Consider the following 24,934-nt stretch of genomic DNA (forward strand, 5'->3'; position numbering starts at 1 on the left):
CTGGAAGTAGATTTGTCTCAACAACATCTAATCCACTGGGCGTTTTTGTTTTTACTTCCATCATACGGAGAGAGGATTTTGAAGCGATTCACGTAGAAATTCAAGCTTAAGGAGCTTTAGTGTTAAAAAATAGTGGACTTTTTTCTTGAAGATTCATTTCATTTTATCCTCAGCGAACACCTTTGATTCATCAAGGTGACTAACATTCAGCACCTGGATTTATCAATGCAGGATGTCGGCGGCATTAGCTTACATTTAACCTGCGCAAGGTTAACGTTTTCGCTTGATATTTCACCAACAAAATCATCTCCAACATATTCCTACGAGAGCAAGGTCGTCTCCGCCACTCATTAAGCTTCGAAGCGAGGCCTCGTCTCCTTACATAACACGCGACCGCCTGATTTTACTACACCAAGTCACGATGAAGCTGTAGTCGGAAAACGCCACAGCCGTCATCTCTGACCCGCCTCACCTCCTGTTTACTGGACTGCACCGCGGCCACCTGGTCGCAAACGCGCCGTCCATCTGGGTGAAAGCTTGAAAGGAGTAAAGTCGAGGTGCCACACGGCTTCGACAACTATTTTCCCTCAAAAGAATCGAAATAATTCATCTGTGTTCCCTTTAACTTTTAATCCTTGGAGTCAAATAAAGTTCACGTCTAGTTCCACATGATCTGAACTTCTCTCGACTCGACATTGTGCCACTGATGTTTATTCACAATCTAGTGAATAAACGTATTTTTATTACCACCAAATGTAAAAAGATTTAGCTACACTCTGCTTCATATTGTACCGAGAAGCGTTTCATTCCATGATGACTGACAGACTCTTCCAACATCCTCCTCATCCGAAGTTCTTTTCTTTGATCAGACATCTCATTCTGACATCTGTCAGGAAAGATCTCTTTGGAATCCTCTCCCCGATCCTGATTTCAACCATCACTTTGGTCTGCACTTTCTGGATAAAAACAGCAGCTGTCTTCCATTCTGAGAGAAACCTTCAATCAGCAAGGCAGCAGACATCTTGAAATATTTCTGCTGACTGCATATTCTCGCCAGTTTAAACCAACTGATTCGTAACATTTTGGAAATGACAGAAAAAGGTTTGCAACACAACATTCCAGAGAAACGTTTTTTTTTTAGCTTGAGGATTTCGTGACTTTGCAGTAATTACATCCTCCCTCCCTGAGATTGTTCTGTTTCTGTGCCCCACTAATTTTTCTGCATCCATTTATTTTGTCCCCCCCTTTGGACTGCACGTCCAGCTGCCTCCCTGCTGCAGAACGAACGACGGTACAATCTTCAGGAGCCACTAACGGTTTCATTTCGGCCCCGGTGCATTTCTCCAGCCGCCTCTCAAACGTCTCGCGACAAAATTAATCTGTTGTTTCTGCGCAGGAAGGCCGATCTGATGGCTGGATGGATCGGAGACGCTGTTTGTTGTTCCCCTGATGAAGCGTTAATGCTTTTGTCCTTCCCGTTGTGTTATCAGCGCTCCACTGTGACTCTACATCAAACCTCAGCCATCTGCAGTGACGGAACAATCATTTCCTGCTGATAATGTCCTTTCTTTATGGAACTGTTATTACACCAGAAATTAATTAAAGAGCAAATTGGATCATTAAATGAATTATTATTAAGATTAAATGCATTATCGCAGAATTAGTGACAGCGACTGGAAGAATCATAAATGCACTCGGCGGTGAATGTAACGGATCCATTCGTCTGCCTCTCGTCCAAAAAACAAGCAAAAACCACCAAACAAGCACGAAAACTAGTCTATTTTTACATGCAATACACTACTGAAAATACTTAATTTACCTAAAAAAAGGGGGAAAACACCAGCGTTTGCACAAGAAGTCATAATTTTTCACTGCAATATAAAATCCTGCACCTCTATGGAAACAGAACAATGATGGCTGGAAGAGGAGAGAACTCATAAATGTCTTTTACACAGCATGAAGCAGTTCTAATGTCATAAATCACAAAAAAAAGATCATTTCTTTAAAAAAAAAAAAAAGAGAGATGTATATAAAAAATATAACCACAATCCTAAGTACAAGAAGTGCCCAGAGGTGTTACCAGGACTAATAAAGTAAAGGTGGTTCGACATGCTATAGATATTTTACTACTTCAATCTTTAATTTGTTTCGGTACTCAACTCCTGTCTGCTCTGAGAAAACAAAGCTCAAAAAGTTCTGTCACTGTTACTAATTTGCTGGGTTACTGATGGTTTCGCAGTTGTGCAACGAAGAGCAGATTCTTTAGTTCTTTTTGGAAGCGAAAAGTTTAGATTTTGAAGAATTTTTAAAAAAGATATTGAAAAAATATCCAGATTATTTATTTATTTATTTATTTTTACCTTAAATTTGTTTGTTTTTATTGCCAAAACTGAACAAATGTTTAATTTGGGCTTCTTTTTTTTTCCCTTTTTTAAAATAGACTTTAATAGACAACAGTCTGTGTTAGTTGCGTACCTCAAACTCTTCTGCAATCTTGGGTCCGTCCAGGAACAGTCTGGTGCTGAGACAGTCCACTGGGCCAAAGTTAGCTGGAGGAACAACAACAGAATGTCAGTTTGTGTTCATGACAACGTGGAGTCCATGTTTCTAAATGTGTCTGATGTACATGTGTGTGTGTTTCCTTCTGAACTTTCTGTAGCTGAACAAGCAAAACAGATTCTGCTGTGGTTCTGCTGGAAGGACTCGCAAAACTTTCAAAAACATGATTTATCATAAATTTCAAAGGCACCGAGATCACTTTGCATTTTCCATTTCATCAAGCCTGGACTACTGCAGCAGCCTTTTCACCAGCTTGAACCAAAAACCTGTCGATCGACTCCAGACTGGACAGAACTCAGGTTTTACCCAGAACCAGGAGACACGATCACATTGCTCCTTGTATGTTTTAGAGTCAATTCTACTGACTAACTTTACTGCCAGAAGCTTTCCTGAGTTCATGTGAGTTTTAATTCCCTCTGAGCTGTCTTTTATGTCCTTTAAAAAAAATATTTTTTTACATTTCCCAGCACTGTATTGGTTTTATGGACTAATTGTTTTTATCTTTCTTCTTGAACGATAATTTCATGCTGCCCCCGTGAAGCACTTTGTAACATGGATTTGAAAAGTGCTCCATCAATAAAGATTATTATTTCTTAAACTCCATTAACTTTTACATCTGGTGATATGCGAGCGCGTTCACAAGCGCCACACATCCACAGCAAAAGAGAGATTCTGGAGAACTTCCAGTGTTTTAAATCAGAAATGTAATTAGAACAGACTGAATGCTGAGCTGAGGGTCAGGGCTGTGTACAGTGTTAACCTGAAGGACTGTACAGCAATTATAAATGCTCACAAAGGGGCACTGGCAGCTTGGAGCTAACAATGCCTTGCTCTTCAAAGCAACAATTAGGCTCGGGTTAATCCAGGCAGCTGAATGTTTCCGCAGCTGCTTCAAACAACTTCCAGTCAAGTTTGATTCCTCTTGAACCCTCAGTGTTAAATCTCCAGCATCATTGTTTTCTTGCTGCAAACCTCCCGCTACCTTCTTCAAACGCTGGTGCTCATTTCTCCCTTTAGTGCTCCTGAACTGCCAAATTCCAGCAGTTAAAACATTTCTACCAAATGGCTGAACTTTATAATCAGTGTTCCTGACATAAGCTTGGCTGGTGTTAATTTCAAGGCCCAGTAATAATACAAATGAGAACGATGGCGTGTGTGTGAGAGAGAGAATGAGATCAAGTATCACAAACCCAGACCTGTTTAATATAACAGCTCCAAACTGAGCACATTGAACTAATTAAAAATTCGGATTAGGGATGCAAATTTGAGGCAGTTTCCTTAACTGATAATCAGCCGCGTTATCAATAGGGATGCACACAGAAAAAAACAAATGTCTTAACCGATACTCTGCAGCCTTGTCCATCAATAATTAATTAATGTATAACACAAAATTAATACAGTAGACTTGGTTCCATTTTTTGATGAAGAGCCCACAATGCTCTCTGCTTGCCAACACAACACTGCCTCCTCTGGTCGTATTAAAGCAAGTTTTCCATCTGTTTAAACGCCAAGAGGTTCCACCTGGTGGCGCAACCAGGTACTACAGCCAATCTACAATACATTTGATGGCGCGTCTGAGCCTCATTAGCTAATGGTGTCCATTACTAGCTAAACCCAACAAGACGAAACCGCTCGTAGTCTGAGCGACCGCCTCCTCAGGTCTCTACAGTATTAAAACACAAATGAGCTCCAGACTTCCATCTTATAAACCCGTAGAGGTTTTGGCCTATTTTGGCCGTTTTTGCATACTTTGAGTTTAGTCTTTATATACCACATAGAAACTTGTTTAGCGTGCCCAAGTTTGGTATCTTTCTTTTCAGCACAACATCATCTATATGATCTGACAATTATTTTTTCACTTTAAACTACTATATTAACATTTGGGCTCAAAAACACACAAAAAAATAATAAAATCTGATTTTTAAAAAAATTAAAAATTATTACAATAAAACCAACAAACATGCCTAACGAGGCATTTTGAAAGTAGAAATTGTAAACATAAGTTGCAGATGTGAATATAAAAAGCTAAAATTGATATAAAATCAAACCATATTTGCAACTACAGCAGGTGTGGCTTTCTTTCTCTTTTTATCCATGCCACTCCTGAAAATAGTTTCTGACAGCCAAATCACAGGACCTGCCCTTCCTGGGATTTTCTTTCACTTTCGTTTTGTAAAACGACAAAAAATGACGAAGATGTTGAACAAAAGCGACGCCTGCAGCATATATTTCATACGCTTATATTTTACACGCCTTGTTTTTCACGCACATTCATAACATTATATCTACAGTTTACGTGGTCTATCGACATGAAACAAAAACTGAGAGAGAGTTTAAAGTCAGCACTTTTGAGTGAAGTTGACAGCATCACTGTACATGCGCTAGCTCGTGACGTCTCGAAAATGTCACATGATTATACCATGACGGTGTGACAGCGGACCTCTAAGGGTTAAACTGTAAGAGGCTGCACCTGGTGGCACAAATAGGTACTACAACTAATGTACAATACATTTTCTAGCATGCATGGTACTCATCTTTTGCCTTATTTGTTAATTCATTTGTAATTGTCTCTGATGAGAGTCATTACCCGCTACAGAGGACTACGTCATTGTGGTCTGTTCCTAGCTAAACCCAACAAAGCTTGCTAAGACGAAACCGCCTGCAGTCTAAGCAACCGCCTCCTCTGGTCGCTTCAGTACTAAAACACAAATAAGATGCAGTCTTTCATTTCATTAAAGAGTAGATCGGTACTACAATTGATGTAAAATACATTTTCTGGCATGCATGCCCCTCATCTTCTGCCTTATTATTATTGCTATAGATTAACTGATCAGATTAACATCTGGCCCACTCACAGGTGAATTCCTTGAACTCCTGGAACACCTTGGGGTACATGGCTGCTGACATCACATCCTCGGGGGTGATCTCTTCCCCGTGTGAGGCCCGGAGCCCCTCCTCCAGAGCCTTGAAGTCCATAGGTGGCAGGGAAGCGCCGGGACGACCTTCGATGCGTGGAAGGGCCTTCAGCACCTGTGGCAGGAGGTCGAAAGAGGAAAGGAGACGGAATCAGAGGAGGCAGGAGAGAGTAACATAAAAAGGCACAGAGAGGAGAAGGAAACAAACAATTTCATAAAAGTTCTCATTCAAAGTCATGCAGTCTTTGTGAGTCTTTTCCCACTCATCACAGGCCCCCGTGGGACGCTGAAGCATGTGGGAAGTCGAAAGTGATGGTAAAAAACCTTCACGTTGTACTTCAGAGCTATATATGTGGATAAAAGCTTCAACCTGTCAAAGCACTAAATTGGTAGAGATTTTGAGTGAGAGGAGGAAGACGACTCAGATGCAGGAGGAGATGTTTTGAGGCACAGAGGAGGAAGAGAAACACTGGAAATCGAGGAGAATGCAAAACTTATTAATGCACGTTGTTTTTTAAAATTTGCATAAAAGCGGCGCCACTGTTGTGTTTAGCTCTGCAGTCATTTCCACTTTAGTCCCCCTCCATCTCTCCCACAGTTCATCTTCTTTTCCTTCCACCAAACTTCCACCAGCACATTAACGCCGAGTTAGAAAAAGGAACGGAAGGAGAACAGTGTAAAAGCGGTGGCTGCTTTAACACTAATGATACGACAGTTTATCTTCTCACACAGTTGTTGGTGTCTGACACAACTTGTCGAGGCAATCGATTTGAGGCTAATAATAATGTCTGGTGAAGAGATTATGTTAAGTCGGCGAATAAACAGCTATTTTCCGTTTTGTTTTTATTTTCGCAAATCTCACAGGAGACGGGGAAAGGAAGGAATCTCCATACAATTAGCCTGTTTAGTCGGTGCTTCGGCAAATGTTTCGAGGAAATAAACTTTTTGTGGTACCTTCCTCGCTCCGTGTAGGTTTCTTTCTTTCAAAACATTGTCACCCATGCTAACATACTATCAGTCATCTTTGTGTTTACACTCATTTACCCTTTCAACAGCACTGCATGCATCAAATTAAACCTTCAGCTGATCCCGTGCCTCCTGCGTGCACACATACTGGGAGTGTTGATGCATACAGGTTGCTAAGGTGTGTTTGCGCTACCCTCCGCTTGCCAGCGTGTGCTCTCGTATCGTCACTATATCGGCATATGCAGATGAGTGCGTGTGTGTGTGCCTCGCAGAAATCTCCAGACAAAGGACCCGGTGCAATGCTATTAGTCACAGAGCTAACAGTTCAAAGATAGCTGACTCATTTGTGTACGTGAGAGGAAGACACTTCAAAGATGGCAGGCTCACTGGAGTCCCTGCTCATTAACATCGTCTCCTCTGAGGATGTCTTACACCTAAACTGCTTGATTGTTTAACTGTGAGACACAGATAGCGGCTGAGAGTGTGTGTGTGTCTGCATTAACAAATGAAGGAAAGTCTTCCTCCAAGGTTATTTGCTCTTTCTCCTCGTTTCTGTCGAAGCTGCTCAAAAGCACACTCCTGCTCTTTATTCTTTTTTTACTGATTTTTCTCATCCCCCCTTTTTTCTCCTGCTCTGAGCGACGTGCTGCATTTTTAACCATAATCTTATTTAATTCACTTTCTTTCTGATGGCATCTCCCTCCTCTCCTCTCCTCCCCTCGCCAGCCATCCTCCCACCGTTTCACTTCCCTCCCGTGACCCTGTCTTTCTTGTTTTCCTCTCCCCTGTCCGTTGTTTCTGTCCACCCACGCCACAAACGAACTGAGCGTGACAGAACTAAGATGGGAAACAACTCAATTACCGCTTTGCACTTTTAAGAAAGTTTACCCGATGCATGCAAACAACTTTTTGACAGGCAGCGAGACTGAAATGAACGCATGTGAAATAATTAATAGTTAATACCTCCAAAGCTCCATGAAGGAGACACCTTCGTGCAAATGTCACCTTCGGCTGCAGCACTCTTTAATGCAACCATATGAAGAGGTGTGGCTTTGCTCTAATGCATATTTACACCTCAAACACACACCCGACAAAGCTATGATAAACTTAAGATCATGAGCATCTTATAAGATAAAGCGCTGTTTTAGGATAAATAATGTTTCTTCTCTTTAAAAAGCTGAATTTATCTAAGTTATGTAAATCAGCTGCTTGGAATCGCATCCCCAGACACGACGTCTACGACGGCAGCATTTATCAGAAACGCTGTGAAGGGAAAAGTAAGAAGGACTCGCACCGAAGTTGAACTCTGAATTTCAGTGATTAAAAGGTTATTGTTTAAGTGACTCAGGAAGACGGAGAGAATGAGTTCCTCAGTAAGCTGCGTGCCAGACAGCCCCTTTGGTGTTTGTGCATTTAATATATCGAGGGTGGATTGTCAGAGTATGAATATCTGTAGGAGAGATTTAGAGCAATAGTCTGGCTTTTCTGGCTCGGATGAGAAACTGGCTGCAGTTCATCATGTGTTGAGGATTTACTCAGAGTACACAGTGATGATGCGGGCTACAGCTTTGACATATTGTTTAAAAATGAATGGTGTATCATAGAAAATACGTTGTACAACACCGACGGGCCGGAATACAAACACGCCCCACTACAGCACACAACAGATGGCGGAGGGGAAAGTTAAGTGGGCAAAAAATGTCAACTCTGGCATTCAGGTTCGCATCATCTCTCAGCGGGAAGTATTTCAATGCTGAGTGGAGATGAAATGAAAAAGGACAGCGGAGGATTTGATTTAATACAGAAGCTGTCCACCGTCCTGATTATTTAATAGGAATTACTCTCCTGTGCTGAATTTTCACTTTGGAAACATGAGACCGTCGGAGAAACAGAAACACAAATGTCAAACTGGACAGGTAGCAGACAGAAGGCAGGATTGTTGGTGATTTAGCCTCACAAACATTTTACTATTTTATTTCCCCCAAATAAAGAGACAAGGAAAGGAAGGTCAAAGGTGGAGTGTGAGTTTCACAAAGGGAAGAACAGTGTGTGGAGATGAGTCCATAAATAAATGGATGGAGAGACTCCTAAAGCTGTAAGTATACAAATAATTGAGCGACGAGCTGAGATGAACCGAACATGGCAGAGAATAGGTGATTTAAGTATTGCACAAATGCACTGTAGCTGCATATATAAGACACAAACTGTGCCGGTAAGTGCAGGTACGGCCTCAACAATACATCTTCTGCAGCGGTCAGCTCATTGATAATGCATTATGAAAAGGACAACATCTGTGAATGTTAGTGTGGAGGGAAAAAAAACAAAACATCCGCCTAATCGTCTTCCTAAAAAAGAAAAAACTGCAGTCACTTCTTTTTTTTTTTTTTTTATTCTCCCTGCAAATGTCAAGTATGCCAGTATGTCAGCAGGGTTTTTTTGGGGAGAATGTGACACGTTTGCCTTTATTCATGCAATCCTCCTGAGGAGACTTCAAGCTGTTGGGCTCTGATGTGCACGAGAGTCTCTACGTCGCTGTTTGTGAAACACGAGGAAGTAGGTGGAGGTGAGGAAACAAAAGAGACGAGAGGACGGAGCAACATCACGGCTTCCTTCGCTGTTTTGAGGCGTCCTCCCGGGGACGGGCGACTGTCAGACGTAACCGAGCGTGTGACAGAGTTTGTGTGTGTGTGTGTGTGTGTGTGTGCAGAGTTACACCTTAAAATGGGCTTTTCAGCATGTGTTTGTTGAACATGTTTGGTACATAAAAGGTAGACATGAAGGAGGAAGTGGAGGAGAAACATTACAAGGTTTGGATGAGTTATTTTTAGGGATTGGCTGTTTCTTTTTATTTATTTTTGGTCTGACATTTATTAGTAATTAAGAAAGGCAGATAAATGGTGAATGATTTGGAACTGATATACAATAAATATATGTATTAACAGCATGTGATAGCAGAGAACCTGTCATTTATCTAACAGGGCTTCTTCGTTATTAATGACCACAACAACTGAATATGTAAAATAAAAATTGATGACATCAGAGCGTCCTGTGATGCTGCCTCTTCTCTCATCAGTTTATCTCTTGCAGTTAGGTTGCTGTTCTTCTTTATTTTTAATCTTTCACTGGTCACAAACCATTTTTATTGCACATCATGATTCAGATTTTAAACATTTATTAGTTATAGTTTTCCAGACACTGTTTCGGGATAATCTGTGGCTGCCTCCTAACTCCGCTGTTAGATTAGTGTTAGGCACAGTGAAATGAGCCATTTTCCTAATTTGTGGCGAAGGCCGTGTTCGGTTTATGCAGGTTGCATCGCGTCTGGCGGTTACAGCAGATTGCTTAAATCAACCTCACTTCAGAAAGACGCCACGGGCGGTCACAGGTTGACAGTGAGCCTCTTAGTGATTAGCAACATCTGCTACGTCACCTTCGAAACACGTGCGCCGTTTTGCAAATGCACTCGTCTGTCCCCGTCTGTAAATCGCTTTAAGCGCTAATTAGCCGTTACTGGTGACGTGCAACCAATGAAATATAATCATAAAGACCACAGAGTGACTACAGAGAGGAAGCCAAAGTAGCAGTTAGTAAAATAAACACCATCAGTTTTTATTTTATGATTCAAATCCCTGTTGTAGTTTTATTTATCTAACTACATTTAGAGTGCTTCTTTAGATGTAAATTTTTGTTATTCCATGTGCAAAATTAAAGTACTCAATGAAGAAAACTGCCTCTATGTGTGTGAATCCAGGAGAAACTGCGGTACCTTGGACCTGAGCGGCTCGGGGAAGCCTCCATGTGGGATCCCGATGTAACCCTGCAGGAACTCCACCACTGACAGCGGGAAGGACAGCTCGTCTGCCCTCTCCTCCACCTCTGCCCGGGTCAGGTTGTTCTGCACCATGAACTGGGCCAGATCACCCACGATCTTTGAAGACGGAGTCACCTGGGAAAGAAAGAGAGGTGGTATTAAAGACATGAGCTCACATTCGCTTCCTTTAGCCGTCAGTGAGGTTTTTTTTTTTCTACTATTTCGCCACAGGCTGAGCAAAAGATATTAGAATACAGCCTCTCCACACAGATATCTCAATTTACCGGCGACAAGGAGAGGTGCTGTTATTTCTTGCTAGTCTGTGACCACTGGCCTTTTAATCTGACAAATATCAGCATTTTGCAGAAAAAAAACACTCTTGCATGAGAATATATTCAGGGTAATACCACAGTTTTCTACAGCGCAATGGCTTAATCTTGCAAAAAGTGGGAGCAGTTGCAGCCGTCTGCCAGATCCATTTTTCTCAGTGAAGTCCTGCTGTGTTGTTTCCACACAGCAGTGCACAGGTAGGACCGCACATACGCAAAAAAAAAAACAAGTGGTGACAGAGTCTTTGTTTTAATGAAGATGCTGTCTGCAAAGATTAAGCACTGAGTGACCCGGAGAAAGAGAAATGAAGAGATGTTTATATCCATACAGTCTCTTTAATCATTTAATCTGGCAGCTATGAAATAAACCACACAGACCGTCTCCGTGAAAACAGAATGAACCTGAAAATGAAGATGGAAGAAGAAAGAACACAGAAAAACATTCATTAAAATCACATGTATTCATTCTTTCATTATTTATAATGGCATATCATTATGGTAATAGCGATCCCTATTAGCATAATGGTGATAAGTGGAGTCCTTTTTTTTTGACTGCGAACAGGACACTGATGCAAATATCAATTGCACACATTACTCTTCTATTGGGAAGATTACAGACGCAGGTTTAAAGCTTGCTGTTGACTTGCATGTGATACTTAGGCCAATTGAAGGGAGAAAGGGGTCAATTAATGTGATCCATCAGCGTTCTGTGTCAGAACCAGACACTCTGGTTTGTACTCGTGCTCGGTGCTGCATTTTTTATTATATAGTAGGCGAACAGATCAAAGTTGAAGAGAGAAATATGACAGTCTCCCACATGGAGACCCAGCTTGTTCAAAGTTTTAAAGACCCCCTGTGGTGAAAATCAAGTTCATACCTTGATAACATGCCCATATGGTGTTTTTTTATATGGTGGTAGACGCATCGTGATTCACTTTGAAGCCGCAGTGCGCTGACGACAGTCTCAAAAACACGGATTCACACAGTCAAAGTTTTATATGTAGCCAACTTAACTTTCGGGCTTTCAGAATCGGTTTCTGGATTTAACATGCACGGCTTGCCAATATGTGATGTTGTTGTTTTGCAGTGTTGGAGCAGAGTGAGCTGGTGTGCTCGAGCTGCTTAGATCTGCACGTTTTAGAGGAAGCAACGCTGTAGAGTTACATCGAAGCCATTTTAAGGCACAACAGGGTGAATTTCGCGGGGAAAACAACTTTTAAATATGTAACTGTAAGCGTTTAGAGATTTTAAACTGCTCTCCCATTTTGGTGCTCGCCAGCAGAGCGACAGTGTCCTGTTTAAAGCCTCCACCCATAGTTTGACAGGTTGTAAAGTTAAGCATTGACAGCTGAAGGACTAGCGAGAACAAAGAACGGGCCCACACTCTACGAGATGTCTGTTTTTTTTTTTCTTTTTTTCTGTGGCAATTAGTTCACTCTGAAGACGGAAGAAGAAAGGCAGAAAGAGAATAGATGAACAAATATAGATCAAGTTGACACTCCCCGAAGAATTCCCCAACAAAGAACTTGACACCTGTTTCTGGGAGATGTGATGCCAAATTATCGAGAGTGAGACATGAAGCGCTCGCGTCCCCTCTGGGATTCGCGCAGCCCCCCCGGGGGTTTGGGTGCTTGTTAGGCTAGCTGAGCTCCTGGGATCACTGAAGTCTTTCAACAAGCGCAGTCGAACTTGTGTGTGTTTTGTCTAAATGCCTTTGGTCTTTGGAGATGACAGGACTACCGACCACCTCAACCTGACCTTCAAATACCAACAGTATTAATGATGGAAGGAAGGCCACACTTTAAAGTCAACCTGTATGTTGTATCCTTGATTACAAAAGTCTTAAAAGAGTACTTTAGTAAGGAGATTTGAAAACTAAAGGTGTATAAAAAAAAAGCTTCTCCCGCTGTGCAGCTACGAAATACATCAGAAAAACTGCAGCTGCGTTTGCTCTCCTGACAATAAACTTTGGAGAAACAAGCCCATGACGCCTGTTAAGGTCGGCGGCCACTTGAGCAGTGTTAAAGGAGCCTTGCAAGCAAATCAGCGCTTTTTCAGCAAGCTGCAAGAAAAGGGACGCTTCCTGCTGATTGGAACAAGTGTGCACTTCCCTACAGCACTTCCCTGCCACAACACTTAAAGCTCAGTTTGATTGGGTTTGTGAATAGAGGAGATAATGATACATTGCTTTTACTGAATGACTGTTTACAGAAAAGCTTAAGAGATTTGAATGGGCTGTTGAAATCCCTGGAGAGGCCATTAACTTGGTATAGCTGAGGAACAAAAGCTCACTGCTGAGTTACTCGAAATCTATCTAAAACATAAGAAAGGAGCATGACTGTGCATTCCTAGTCTACCTTCCCTTCGTTTTCCATTGTTTTCTCCGTCTCGCCGTCTCCGGAGTCCATTTTTCTCCCCCTCTTCACTGCAAAGTAAATAACTGTTACTCTTCTCTTTATTATCCATCTTCCAGAACCATTCCTCTTACTCCAGGCCTCTCGCTATCCTAACCGCTATCTTCTGTCTTCACGCTAAAAGCCGAGATGTTGACTTCTTGCATCGTGAATCAACTTAGTCCCGTTGCCATCCTTCTTATCTCCAGTCAGTCTGCCAAATGTTTCTTTCTCTTGATCCAAGAGTGTTACTCTCATTATCAATCTCCGCTGATGAATCATCCACCTCCAACTCTCTCTGGATGCCTCACACACACACACAGGAAAAGGAAATTATATTTTCAGCATGGTATGAGCTATACGTGATGTGTGAGCTTCTCTATATTTTTAGACGAGCAGTGAGGTAAATCACATCCTGGCTGGGTAAGAAGAATCTGATTTCCTCCGTTTGTGTGTGTGAAGCTGAGCTCAGACTCTTCACTCTGAACTGCAAATCTCTCTCAGTCTAACAGATATGATAGTGTTGTTGTGTCAGGAACTCACATTTTCTATCTTTTATATACAGAAAACATAGTTAAATTACATTATTAGGGGGAGTTTAACTGGACTGATTTAAGTGGATTTCTTCTTGAATCTCGGAACAAAATGCAAACTGGTAGAGAAAGTGGGCTGGTGTTGTATCTCAAATAAGTTTGCTGAGAAAACAGTGAGGGTCCACACAAGGTCATTAACAGAAAAACCCAACCATTAGCTTTGTGTGGTGAAGTAAAAATAATAATTGGACACAGAGTGGTGTTAGAATAAAGGTCTTTGGCCAACTATCTCAAAAAGAGTAAAACAGAAACGTCAACATAGGTCTCGAGAGAGTTCTTGAGATATAAAGTTGTACGAACAGCATGTTATATAACTTCTCTATACATGAAGATTAGCTGTAATAGCTGATTGTACTGTTTACTACGATGGAAGACTACAGGGAGGTGGTTGCTTGGACTATGGACAGCTCTGTGTTCTGTGCTAGCGATGTGCCACCATGACATCTGTGGCGGTTAATGGACTCCAGATAAAGCTCTCAAGACAAGAAAACGTTCCTATTGCTGAGCAGCCGATTTACCCGAGCCTTTATTGATCCTGCATATAGAATATTGTCTGCTGGGCTTCATTCTTTCTCATAATTCATTATTTATTGAGAACGCAACCAACTATCTGGACTAAATGAATCACCATGCTTTATGGCCATACATAGACACTGCACTGAAAACGTCAAACTTCATCGCGGTGCTAGCAGAAAGTCAGTCGGCTTTACGCTGTGGAGGTCATGATTGTCTGTCCAGATATTTACAGCAATCTATTCAGTAACAGAGCCTTGAAACCAACTCACTGACATTACCATTCCTGGAGCCACAGTACAATCCGTAATGTATTTTTGTGCACGTTTCGAAGGATTGCATTAGATGGATAATTTATTGGAAAATGCAAAATCGCTTGAGTTATTTTTATTTTTTTCCCCCCATAATGGCACATGGAAACACCTTTTTAAAACAGGTTCTGACTGAACAAACAATGAACTCACTGCTGATCAGCCTTTTCTGCTTCTTTCTTTGTCTTTGTGTCTGGACAACATGACAGATGGCCAAAACCAACTGACTTGAAATAAGAACGACAATTTGGACTTTTCCTCATTTTTCCCTCATCGACTGCCAAAGTTATGTTTGTTTTTCCCTTTTCTGTTTTTTTTTTTTTGGCGGCCTGGTTTTGCCAAATCTGTTTTACTTACAGCCGTGCGTAACGTAGCGTACACTGCCACCTTCTGGCGACACTACACAGCCTGGTTTATTTGCTCCAAAACGGTTTGTGCACATTTTCAAATTTTTTGGGGGACATTTCACAAGTTTGTTTGAAATACTGGAAAGACGACTAGGAAGGTATGGTTACTGTTTGAATTATCTATGGTCGTCATTGCATCTGTTCCACAAATGCATATTTTACCAGAAATGAACACAGATTCATCTAAATCGAGGCTCTTTATCACCACAACTGTCCCGTCCCGCCCTCGTCCACCTCCAGCATCTCTTTCTGTTCTCACCACCTCCATGTTTCTTTTCTCCCACATTACTGTTCTCCTGCCTTCTGTCCATCTTTCTCACTTTCGCTAATGTACAGCTCCCACTAAGTGGTCCGGCGTGACTCCCCTCTCCTGGCAGCACAGATCTGGTACAGTGTTAGAGAGTGTACCAACGCGAGCATGGCAGCGATTTCCAGTGAGCTTGTGTGCCTGTGTGTCATGTGTCTGTGTGCTTTGCTCAAATTTGTTTTGAAAAGCGTCTCTATCCAAACCTGAACTCCCCTAATGGGCAAAGGATTATATCATCCAGAACAGCGAGTGTGTGTGTGTGTGTGTGTTAAAGAGAGAGAGAAAAAGGCAAATACAACAAACACACACACTATAATGCGAGGCAGCCAAGCCAGCAGCAGAGTGAAGAATGGTACCTGTCAGGAGAGGAGGAGACAGGAGAGAGGAGCGATAACAAGAGGCTCAGGCAAGGAGGAGGGAGGGAGAAATGATAGAAAGATTAAGGATACATGAAGGAAGTCTAATCGAAATGAGGGAAGGTGGGAGGGAGCGACGAAGGAAGGGATGAGGCGAAATGAAACCGGAGAGGGAGAGACGGCGGACGGGGTGATGAAGAGAGTGACAGGAAGAGTAAGAGGGAGAAAGAAAGGGATGGACAGATTAACCGAGGGGAGGAGAGACGGAGGCAAACAGACAAGAGCAGCAGACATCTGCAGCCCCACAGGCGATACAAGGAGGTGCTCCACCTCCAACTATAAGAGACTGTGTGAGTGTTTTCACAGTGTGGAGGTGAGTGAATACGTGCCTGTAATTGCAAAAGGAAAGTGACAGACTAAGTGAGGTGAAGGGCAGAAGACGGAACACCCTCACAAATACATACACAACTTGTCCTCCTTACATGGACACGCTCGTTTTGCGACGGATGAAGCTGAGCGAGACGGAAAAGGGAAAGAAATGAGTGGAAGTTAAAAGCAAAGAAACGGAGGGAAAAGAGGTAGACTTTAGTTACAGCATGTCGGTGTGAGTTACAAACATGCCACCCTGTAATTTCCTGTGTGCTATCTGCATGCCTTCTACACACACTACATAAAGGCTCACTGTCGGCGAGAACAGCTACATTATTAAAACATCACCTGCAGGCATCTGTTCATGTATGTTTTGCTGGATTTCTCTATCGCTAACTTTAATCTACTGTCAAAGAGGGTTTGTCAAGCTCTGGTGTGACACTACAGCAATGTGGTCTGTGCAAGCCGGGCAGCGCTACGTGACCAGGAGGACGATAAGTGGAAGAAGAAAGAGATTGGCATCCACCAAAGGTTACATGTTACAGAGCATTCGCATGTAAAGGAGAAAAGGTCTATTTTTAATTTGTTCAACATTGTCAAGGTTCCTTTTTCAGTTTCACAACAACACTACATTTTACCATAAGAACCAATTTGAAAGCTTTACTGATACATAATGTGAAAAACGCAGCAGAATTTTAATAACGCAGTCGAATATTTAAGATAAAAGTAAGTTGAATTCCAAAGTTGCCGGGGGGGAGATGTGAATTACTTTGAAAAATAGCATTAATTTAAATGGTAAAATACTAAAAATTACAAAAAGAATGAAGATGCTTCGCAAAACGGCAATCAATCTTATCCCTAAGAGGATTCTGCAAAATGAAGTCAGGGGGCTCTATATTACAGACACACAATTAACACAAGAGCAGAAACTGGAAGACATCATCCTACTTTCCTCCTGCTCCAAAGTCCTTTTGTGACTAATGCACATTTAACAGGTGTGTGCACACATACAGTACTGGCGTTTGACAGAATGCCGAAACTGCCCTCGCTCAGATCAATAACTGCCCTCTTTCTACACAGGTTTTAAATAATGGGGTAAAAACAGTTCACCTTTCACAGCTCCTTCTTCCACATCCATCATTCTGCTGCCTGCAAAATGCCCCTATCTTTCTGAACTTTTTTATTTTATTTCGCTGTAGCAAGCAGTGTGGTGAACAGCCACCACTTCATCTTAACTGCTGCACATGTAACCTGCGTGACTGCTGCGTGATCAATAAATAAGATCTGATCTGGCCTTGAACATCCTCAACATCCAGTTAATGCTGAGGAACACTCCAGAGACCGAGGATGTTTTTATGCCCTCTGTAATTGGTAATCAACTGCATGGATTCAGGTAGATTTGGTGAAATGCTGGGTGATCAGCAAGCGATGTGATGACTGCACTCAGCTACACATCTGGAATTATTATTAAGCTGTAAAACAGTTAGGCTTAGCAGCATTTTTGGGAAAGTCTCTCGGTCTCCTGCGTGGCGTTTGATGTCGTTTGGTATTAAGTGGAAGCCAATGAGCCTAAGTCCCGGCGTCTCTTTGAATTTTTAATCAGGCTGTTCTGTCAGTTCATGCCGTACAAATATCTTGATTTCCTAATTCAGGACGTGACACCAACTGCCACGAAAACATGAATTAATAAACTTGGCAAAGCAAACAATCGCTTTAATGCAAATCACTTTTATGCAAATGCTTTGATGGTGATAAAACTTTTTTTTGTTTTTTTAAAAAAATCCAAAATAATTAGAGTTGTTTGTCTTTTTTCATGAGGGGAGTCGATGCTCTTGATAAGAAAAAAAAAACAAAAGGGAGAAAATGCTTAATTATTGATGTAAAAAGTTTCCTGGACACTAACTTCATGATTCTTGGCTGACAGCTTCATAGTCATGACGTCTGCAGTGATGTGTGGGGGATCGCGGTGGAGGCACGTACGCTGGATGGATGCTCTGCTTACTGCCGGTGCAGTATGTGGTGCGTCTACTTTATGTCTAAATCTGACAAGCAGCCTCCTTCTCCCTTATCGACAAGCCGACAGTGTGAGAGGCATCGCCATTGTCAAACTAACAGGATACAACTGAGAGCATAGCAGGACTCGTAGGCACATTAAGCCAACATTGGCTTGTGCAGTGAAGCCCGCCGAGTCTTAATTGAATTGATAGAGAGCATGGGGAGAAGGTAGGGGAGGTCGGGGGAGAGAATTGATGAGGAAAACAGAGAGGGGGGAAGAAAATTAAGGAGAGAGGGGACCAGAGAAGGAAAATTGAGAGAGAGACATAAAGAGAATAAAAAAAAAAAAGGGAGGTGGTGGAGTAATGGGGAATCCATGGGAGCATGTCTACGACGAGATGGAGCAAAATAAGAAAGATGGCAGAGGGATGGCGAATAGAAAAGGTGAAAGAGAAAAGTGAGACGGGGGTTTGAGAACGGGAACGCAAACAAAAGAGCAAAAATAATTACAGAGTGAGTGTGAACACAGCACAAGAGGGATGAATCTATTACTACGGTGTGATGGTAAATAACGAAGGGAGGAAAACAAAAGGAATTAATGAAAGATGATGAAAAACAAAAAGGCAGGCAGGAGGTGAGTCTAGGCTGAGAACGAAATTGTTGACTGCAGAATTGGCAACGGAGGCCTCTCTCCATGACAGCGGCTAATGCGCCCTTCAGAAAATTAACCCACAAACAGTTCACTGGAGTTTCTCCTCAAATTAACATGAAGCAAAAACAACGTAGTATCAAAGCTGAATAAATCAGTCCAGCTCAAGGTAAAACGAGAGGATAAATGAGCATAATGCAGAAGAAGAACAGTTTCCCAAGTTAGGATTAACAAGTCTGGTAAAGGAAGGAGAAAAGATATGAAAAGGTGGGTGCACTGAGCTAAAGGAAGCCAGGGAGGGTAGAAAAAACATATACAGTGTGGCTGAAAGTGAACTCAGACAGCACAGAACAGTGGATGCACCTAACTTAATCTGGGATTGTTTGGTTCAGCCAAGCCATGAAAAAGGGGCAGCCTGGCAGGAGCAGCCACTGTGAGCAATGCCAATGAAGGAATATCAACAGCGTGCCAAAGTAGCAGTTGTGTTTTTGGCAGAGCGTTCCTCTCAAACTGCTTTAGATGAAACGTATTAAGGAAGGCAGCGAAACTCTCTTGCAAATGCATGTTCCTGCAATTATAAAAGAGTTATTTATGTTTCCATCTGTATTTCAGTAGTAGATGTTCTTAAAGGTGATAAAGATTATAATTACGGACTTTACCTTTAAATCAAGGAGTTGTGGATGTTTTACTACCAGCCAAGTGAAATTAGGATTTGCTGGCATCGGTAATTACAACAATGATGAATCCTCAGGGGCCCTGCGTACATTTATTGTCCTATGTATCTGCTGTACGATTCCATACCGGCGTGTCACCGGTGAAACTAAATTAGGGCCGAAACTGCACAGCTCGGTGATGAAAAACCAAGAGGGATTTGTCATGTTTTATCTTCATGTCTCACCTTAATGAGGTCTCCTAGTAGTTTATTGGCTTCAGCGTATGCCTTCTTCACCTCCTTGAACTTATTTCCCAGTCCCATACTGTGAGCCTGCAATGAACCACAGTGAAACAAATGCCAGAATAAATGAGCAGAGTAAAAATAATCTCTTTATTATTTCCCCATTTAAAGGGGAAAGCCGGGGAGCGCTGGGCGAGCCAGCTCCATCCTGTGATTTAAAGCAATAACTTGTGACCAAAGCTTTTAAATTTAGCAAAGGCCAGATGGGCCGTCCTGGTATCCCACCGCAAACTGTCATTTTCTGCACAGCGTATTTGTTTAACACTTGATATAAACGGACCACAACTGGTCTCAGATATGGGCGGCTGCAGGGTTTTTGCAGGGGATTCAGTCACTTCTTTTTTTTCCAGGATTTGACTGGGTCGATACTCGTCATGTGATTAATAAACAAAGTAAGTTGTTCAAGCAGCATTCAGTGTTTCTAAAGCAGTGCTGCTCTTTTCTTGTCACATTTCTTGCATCTACAGTTGCTTTAAATAAAGAAACACAAACATTTAAGAAGGCATTTCTAAAGAAGAGAACTCTAAATTCGAAAAAAATGTCAAATATCAACAGTCCCTGCATTTAACAGTGATGACGTGTCTGATGTTACACGGTGCCAATGTTGCCTCATGCACAAACCGGCTTCTATTCTCAGTGCAGAAATGAGAAAACACAATAAAAAATAGAAGGATAGCTCAGCGTACCTGGAAGTGAAGGTTGGTGTACTGTCCTCCAGGTATCTCGTTCTCGTAGACATCAGCGTTGCCAGATTTCATGGTAGCGGTGCAGTCAAATGGAGCGTACAGGCCTCTGGCTACCTCCCAATATTCACTGTAGTCAAACACCTTCTCCAGAGCAATGCCTGCAACGCAACACAGTAAAACAGCATCAGATCAATGGGAACCGTGCACATTTGTTTATTAGACTCAATAGTATCGATGTACAGTAATGTCGAGTAATTTTGCTGCTCGTCTTAAGAGAACAAAAGGCGATAACAAATGCAAAGTTCGACAGAATATGCGGTCGGTTTGGGTTTAGTCTAAATGCTGATACACATGAAGGCTGTGCACAGAGATACGACCCTAATTCTGCTTTTAAGCCAAATCTGCTCTCTTTTTTTTCCCCTGAACATTTTTGGCCCCTTACAGCTAAAAAGAGGGAAACGATGAGATATTCACCACAAATATAGTTGAATTGTCCTGGAAGCTTACGTGGCAGCCTGCCATTTATCTGCATTAGTCATATCACTGACGAGTGCCAGCTAGTCAATTGTGGGCTTATGCGGTTGATTTTAATGTATGAAAATATAAACAGGATGTGAAAGTTGGTACAGTTCTGACAGTGTTTGGGGAACTAGAACAAGTGTCTCTGCTGTTTTTTTATTTTACTATTCTTAAACTATTCAGCAGGAGAAACCAAAACGCTGTAGTCTGCCAGGATCTCACTCTTGACAACTGGATTAGAGAGTAGTGCACTTCATCTCCTCTATCTAACTGTAGGTAAAGTGTACTATTAGCCTGTGAGTGTGCTTGAAAGCTGCATTTTCATCTTGCCTTTTTCTACATCTGAGCTGCTCATTAAATCTTTGTGAGATTTTGTCGTCCTTAAATAAAACATCTGTTGCTCAGATCCACGACATTCTGCCGCTGCTGGTTAAGGTGCACTAAAGCTGATTACCTTGAAAGGAAGAAATCTGCTTTAATGCTGCGACAGAAATGGCAGCACGCAGAGCTCTTGGCTAATGATGACAAAAATCATCCATGTTAATGAGACAAACTTAGCTTGTTACTTCCACAACAACTGAGTGACGAGCTTGTGTTTTTATGATTTAAACAGAGCGCACACTCCAAAGTGTTTGTGTGTCTCCGCTGTGATCTTGGTGGGAGAATGGCGCTACTGTGAAATTAATGTGAAATTAATCTGCATGTTGTTGCTCCTCGAATTCAGCCGCCTGCCAAGCCGGGCTGTAATTGGGTCCATTTCCTTCTCTGTTTGCGAACACCATTTTTGTTGCATTCATTTATGCCTCCATTGTGAAATTACAGTCTCAGTTTACAGGGGGAAGGGACGCCATGTTCACGGAGACAGCAGACAGCAGCTTTTGTTGATTCAAATGGAAGCTTGAGTCAATTTCACCAATAAGCAGCACCAGCTGAACACCTCAGGCTCCACTTTATGTACTCACGGTTTGCAGTTAGTGGACAGAAGATATTTGCAAGTTTGCACATAATTAGGAGTAACTGACTTCTCACATCTGAAAACAAACTGCATTCTGTTCTCCTGCACTGAGGCTGCAAAACCCGCCGTCGTCTGGTTGCTTCCATGATGGACTGCTGAACGTCGCCATGAAATGTTGTTTCTGGAGTTTAACTGCACTGGAAGTGTTTCAACACACCCACATTTGGCCACATCAGCATGCAAATCTACGTCTAAATCTGCAGATATTATGTTCAATTACGCCAAGAATGCAAAATTTGGACACACAAGTGCGCTTAAATTCCTCTAAAGACAGAACTTAATGCATATCACAGAGGATAAAAAAAGATTTAAGCCTCATTTGGAAGAATTAAGATTACAAGAGAAGGTGGGAGATAAGATTTCCCCTGCAGTCGCTGGTAATTTAATACACTGTTCTGGACGGGATTTTAAACTTGACAGACGCTCAGAAAGACAGTAAACTTCTATAAATCTTAAGCTCGTTATCTTCATTTATGTGCGATGAGCTTAAACAGCAGTGGTGTCTGAGAGAATGTTTGACAACTGTGTTAGAAGATTAACCTCAGGTAAAAAACCAAACAAACTCTGTTTAGTGTGAGTCCTTTCCCCCTGAATCTTAGTGTTAGCTGCAACTGCTAAGTTTGCACAGTAGCTACATTCATGTGAAATGCACAGGACTGCAGTAAAACGGAATTATCCTTTAAGGTTTCTCTAAAATTATTATGATTCATCATGTGGAGGTCATGAAGAGATTCATGGCGACCCATCCACTAGGCTGGCTGGTGAGCATTTACAGAACTACATCACGAGTGTGGCTTCTCAACCCCAATCAGCCTGCTGCACCGCTGAGGTCAGGGACTTAGTGAGAGGTAGAAGTTGTAGTTTACCACTTTAACAAACCAAAAAAAAAAAAAAGCATTTTAGAGTCACGAGCTCCAGACTGTGCGGTGGAGAGGCACCTGGTCCAACAGCTGAGCTGCAGCGTGTCCAAGAAACACTGTTTTCTATAATCCTACAGTTTGTAATCTTCCCTCTCTCCGTCTAATCAGCCAAACACTACACCTGTGTGAGCTGGAGAGTCCTAAATTGTTAAAAATGATTAATAATCTTCATTTACCAGAGAAGTGCTTTGGCTAGAAAGGATAACAGGTCCAAAAAAGAAAGTTGGCCGTAACGAAGCACCAGCACTCTGTTTTGTCTGCACCGTTTTCTGATATTGTGATAAACTACCGACTAAATCACGCTGAAGGTTTTCTGCTCTGTGGTTCTGATCCCAAAATCATACCCTGTAAAGCATGTGTATGTATTCCACAGACAGCGGTCCATACATCACTCATTAGGGTGGCAGCTTGGCAGCGACACTGTGCCATCAATATTCAACTCATTAGCAGCACAAACGCACTAATGCAGGATACGAACAGACAGAGACGCACATATATTTGAGTTTGTAAATGTATACACACACTTTCTGCAGCAACACAGATGAACACAGCTAGAAAACGACAGTCACACAGAGTTTGTGGTTGATGTGACAACGAAAGCAAAGCGAGACGCATAGATGAAGACAGATGAGACACCAGAGGATGGAGGCCGAAAGACAGACGGGGTGAGAGAGATGGAGGTGATGCTAAACATCCCTGTTGCCTGCCTCTTTGTCTGAGCTTTGACTACTGCGTCTTGAACAGCTGCATTGTTGTTGCAGCTGAAGATTTTTCAATTAAGTCCATGCATGATGCATGAGTCAAGGCAGTACATGCAGTGCGTGACAATACGTGTGACTTTTAAAATGCCCGAGTTTGTGCTCACGTTGTGGCACACTGAATAAATAAACTGACAGCTTAAAGACAAATGAATCGAGCAGAGAAACACTGCTTTTGACATTTCTTTGGAACAAAGAGATACTGTGAGAGATGCTAAGGGAGTGGAAGGGAGAGAGCAAGGAGAGGGGGAGTCTGAGGGAGTGAACTAGGCATGGAAAGTGCTGTTAATTGCTTTGTCACCGAGTGAGGGGGAGGGAGGAGGAGGAGGACGGAGGGACAATGTGAAAGAAGCGGGGGTGATAGGAAAAGGCATGAGAGCATAGAGAGGGAGCGAGATAGAGGCAGCAGAGCACATTGCACAGCACTGATTACTGCTTTGAAACAGAGATGGGAGAAAGACGGGAGGGAGTGAAGGAAAGCAGTAAACAGACTAAGGTCAGGAAGGTATGGAAGTATCCAAGGAACTGCTCTGCTTGATTACAAAAGTAGTGAGATAGCCAAACTGACACAGAGAGGGGAGAGGAATTAAGTGGAACAGGGATGAAAGGAAGAGACGAGCACAAGGTGACAGGTATAAAAGAATTTGGACGTGAGAGGGAGTTTGTCTGCATGTATATGCATTATGCATAACCGGGGTCACATCAGGACAGACCATAAGTATGCACACATGTGTGTGAGAGAGAGACATCCTGCATCCCAGCTTAAGTCTCAAGTGAGGCAAATTGAAATTCCATGAATAAACTGACAGACTTGAGAACCTGTCGCTCTTCAGTAACGACCTTGTCTTTCTCTCTCCTGTTTTTTTTGTACTGTACGCTCACAAATTGATATTCTGTCACTAAACTGGACCGTGTCTAAATGATGGCAGAGTTTCTATCACGTTTCTTACATTGTCCAGAGCCATATTTATTAGCTCCAGATGTGAACCTGCTGCATTCAGCTGCCCATTTAAAGTGTGGATGGAGGCGGCGGCAGTAAAGCAAAAGGTTTTCCTCTCAAAGCACAAGTCACACATCATCCTCACAACACAGCATGTCTTAATGGATCTGTTGCTGCACTGCTTTATGGACTGTTACAGAAATTGCTTCCTCTTTTATGACAGATTTTTCAGTGTATGATTGTTAAATATTTCTGTCGAAACAATGAGGCGAGGAGAGAAGCCCATTCACGTCGAAGGACACCATCGGGGGACTAATAACACCGAGACCTGATGTTTACGGTTATCATCTGCTGGACAAATAACACCGCAGCTGCACTGGAAGTATCAACAGGACATCTTGCTTTCAGTGCGGCCACCCATCCATGGAAATTAGAAACAGCAAAAAATTAAGTAACGTGGCACCGAAATGCAACGAGTAATGCCTTTTGTTTCCTGAAAATCTTTCTTTTGCTGACCAGTGGTTTAACTTTTCACCTTGCTGCAGTGATGTAGAAGTGCACTCAGGGCTCTGTCAGATCACTGTTGAGCAAGCTGCAGGTTTAACAGAAAATACTTGTGACCACACCCAACAGAGACACAGTGAAACTCTGCTTCTAGCCCAGAGTTA

The 24,934-nt window shown here is 42.2% G+C and overlaps 1 protein-coding gene across 1 annotated transcript in view; it reads right to left on the bottom strand.

The window, feature by feature from the left end:
- Positions 1-2,463: 2,463 nt before the first annotated feature.
- LOC103374441 (pyruvate carboxylase, mitochondrial) overlaps positions 2,464-24,934 on the bottom strand; it is a gene marked incomplete at its 5' end in the record, with an annotated part of 47,292 nt that continues 24,821 nt past the window's right edge. Inside the window, 5 exons of the mRNA XM_008304533.1 lie at positions 2,464-2,549; positions 5,415-5,589; positions 10,207-10,386; positions 19,372-19,458; positions 20,115-20,272. Coding sequence (XP_008302755.1) covers positions 2,464-2,549; positions 5,415-5,589; positions 10,207-10,386; positions 19,372-19,458; positions 20,115-20,272 — 686 coding nt within the window. The remainder of the gene's footprint in view (positions 2,550-5,414; positions 5,590-10,206; positions 10,387-19,371; positions 19,459-20,114; positions 20,273-24,934) is intronic.

The sequence above is a fragment of the Stegastes partitus genome, unplaced genomic scaffold (genome assembly GCF_000690725.1).
Source record: "Stegastes partitus isolate 25-593 unplaced genomic scaffold, Stegastes_partitus-1.0.2 Scaffold2247, whole genome shotgun sequence".
In the NCBI taxonomy this organism is placed as follows: domain Eukaryota; kingdom Metazoa; phylum Chordata; class Actinopteri; family Pomacentridae; genus Stegastes; species Stegastes partitus.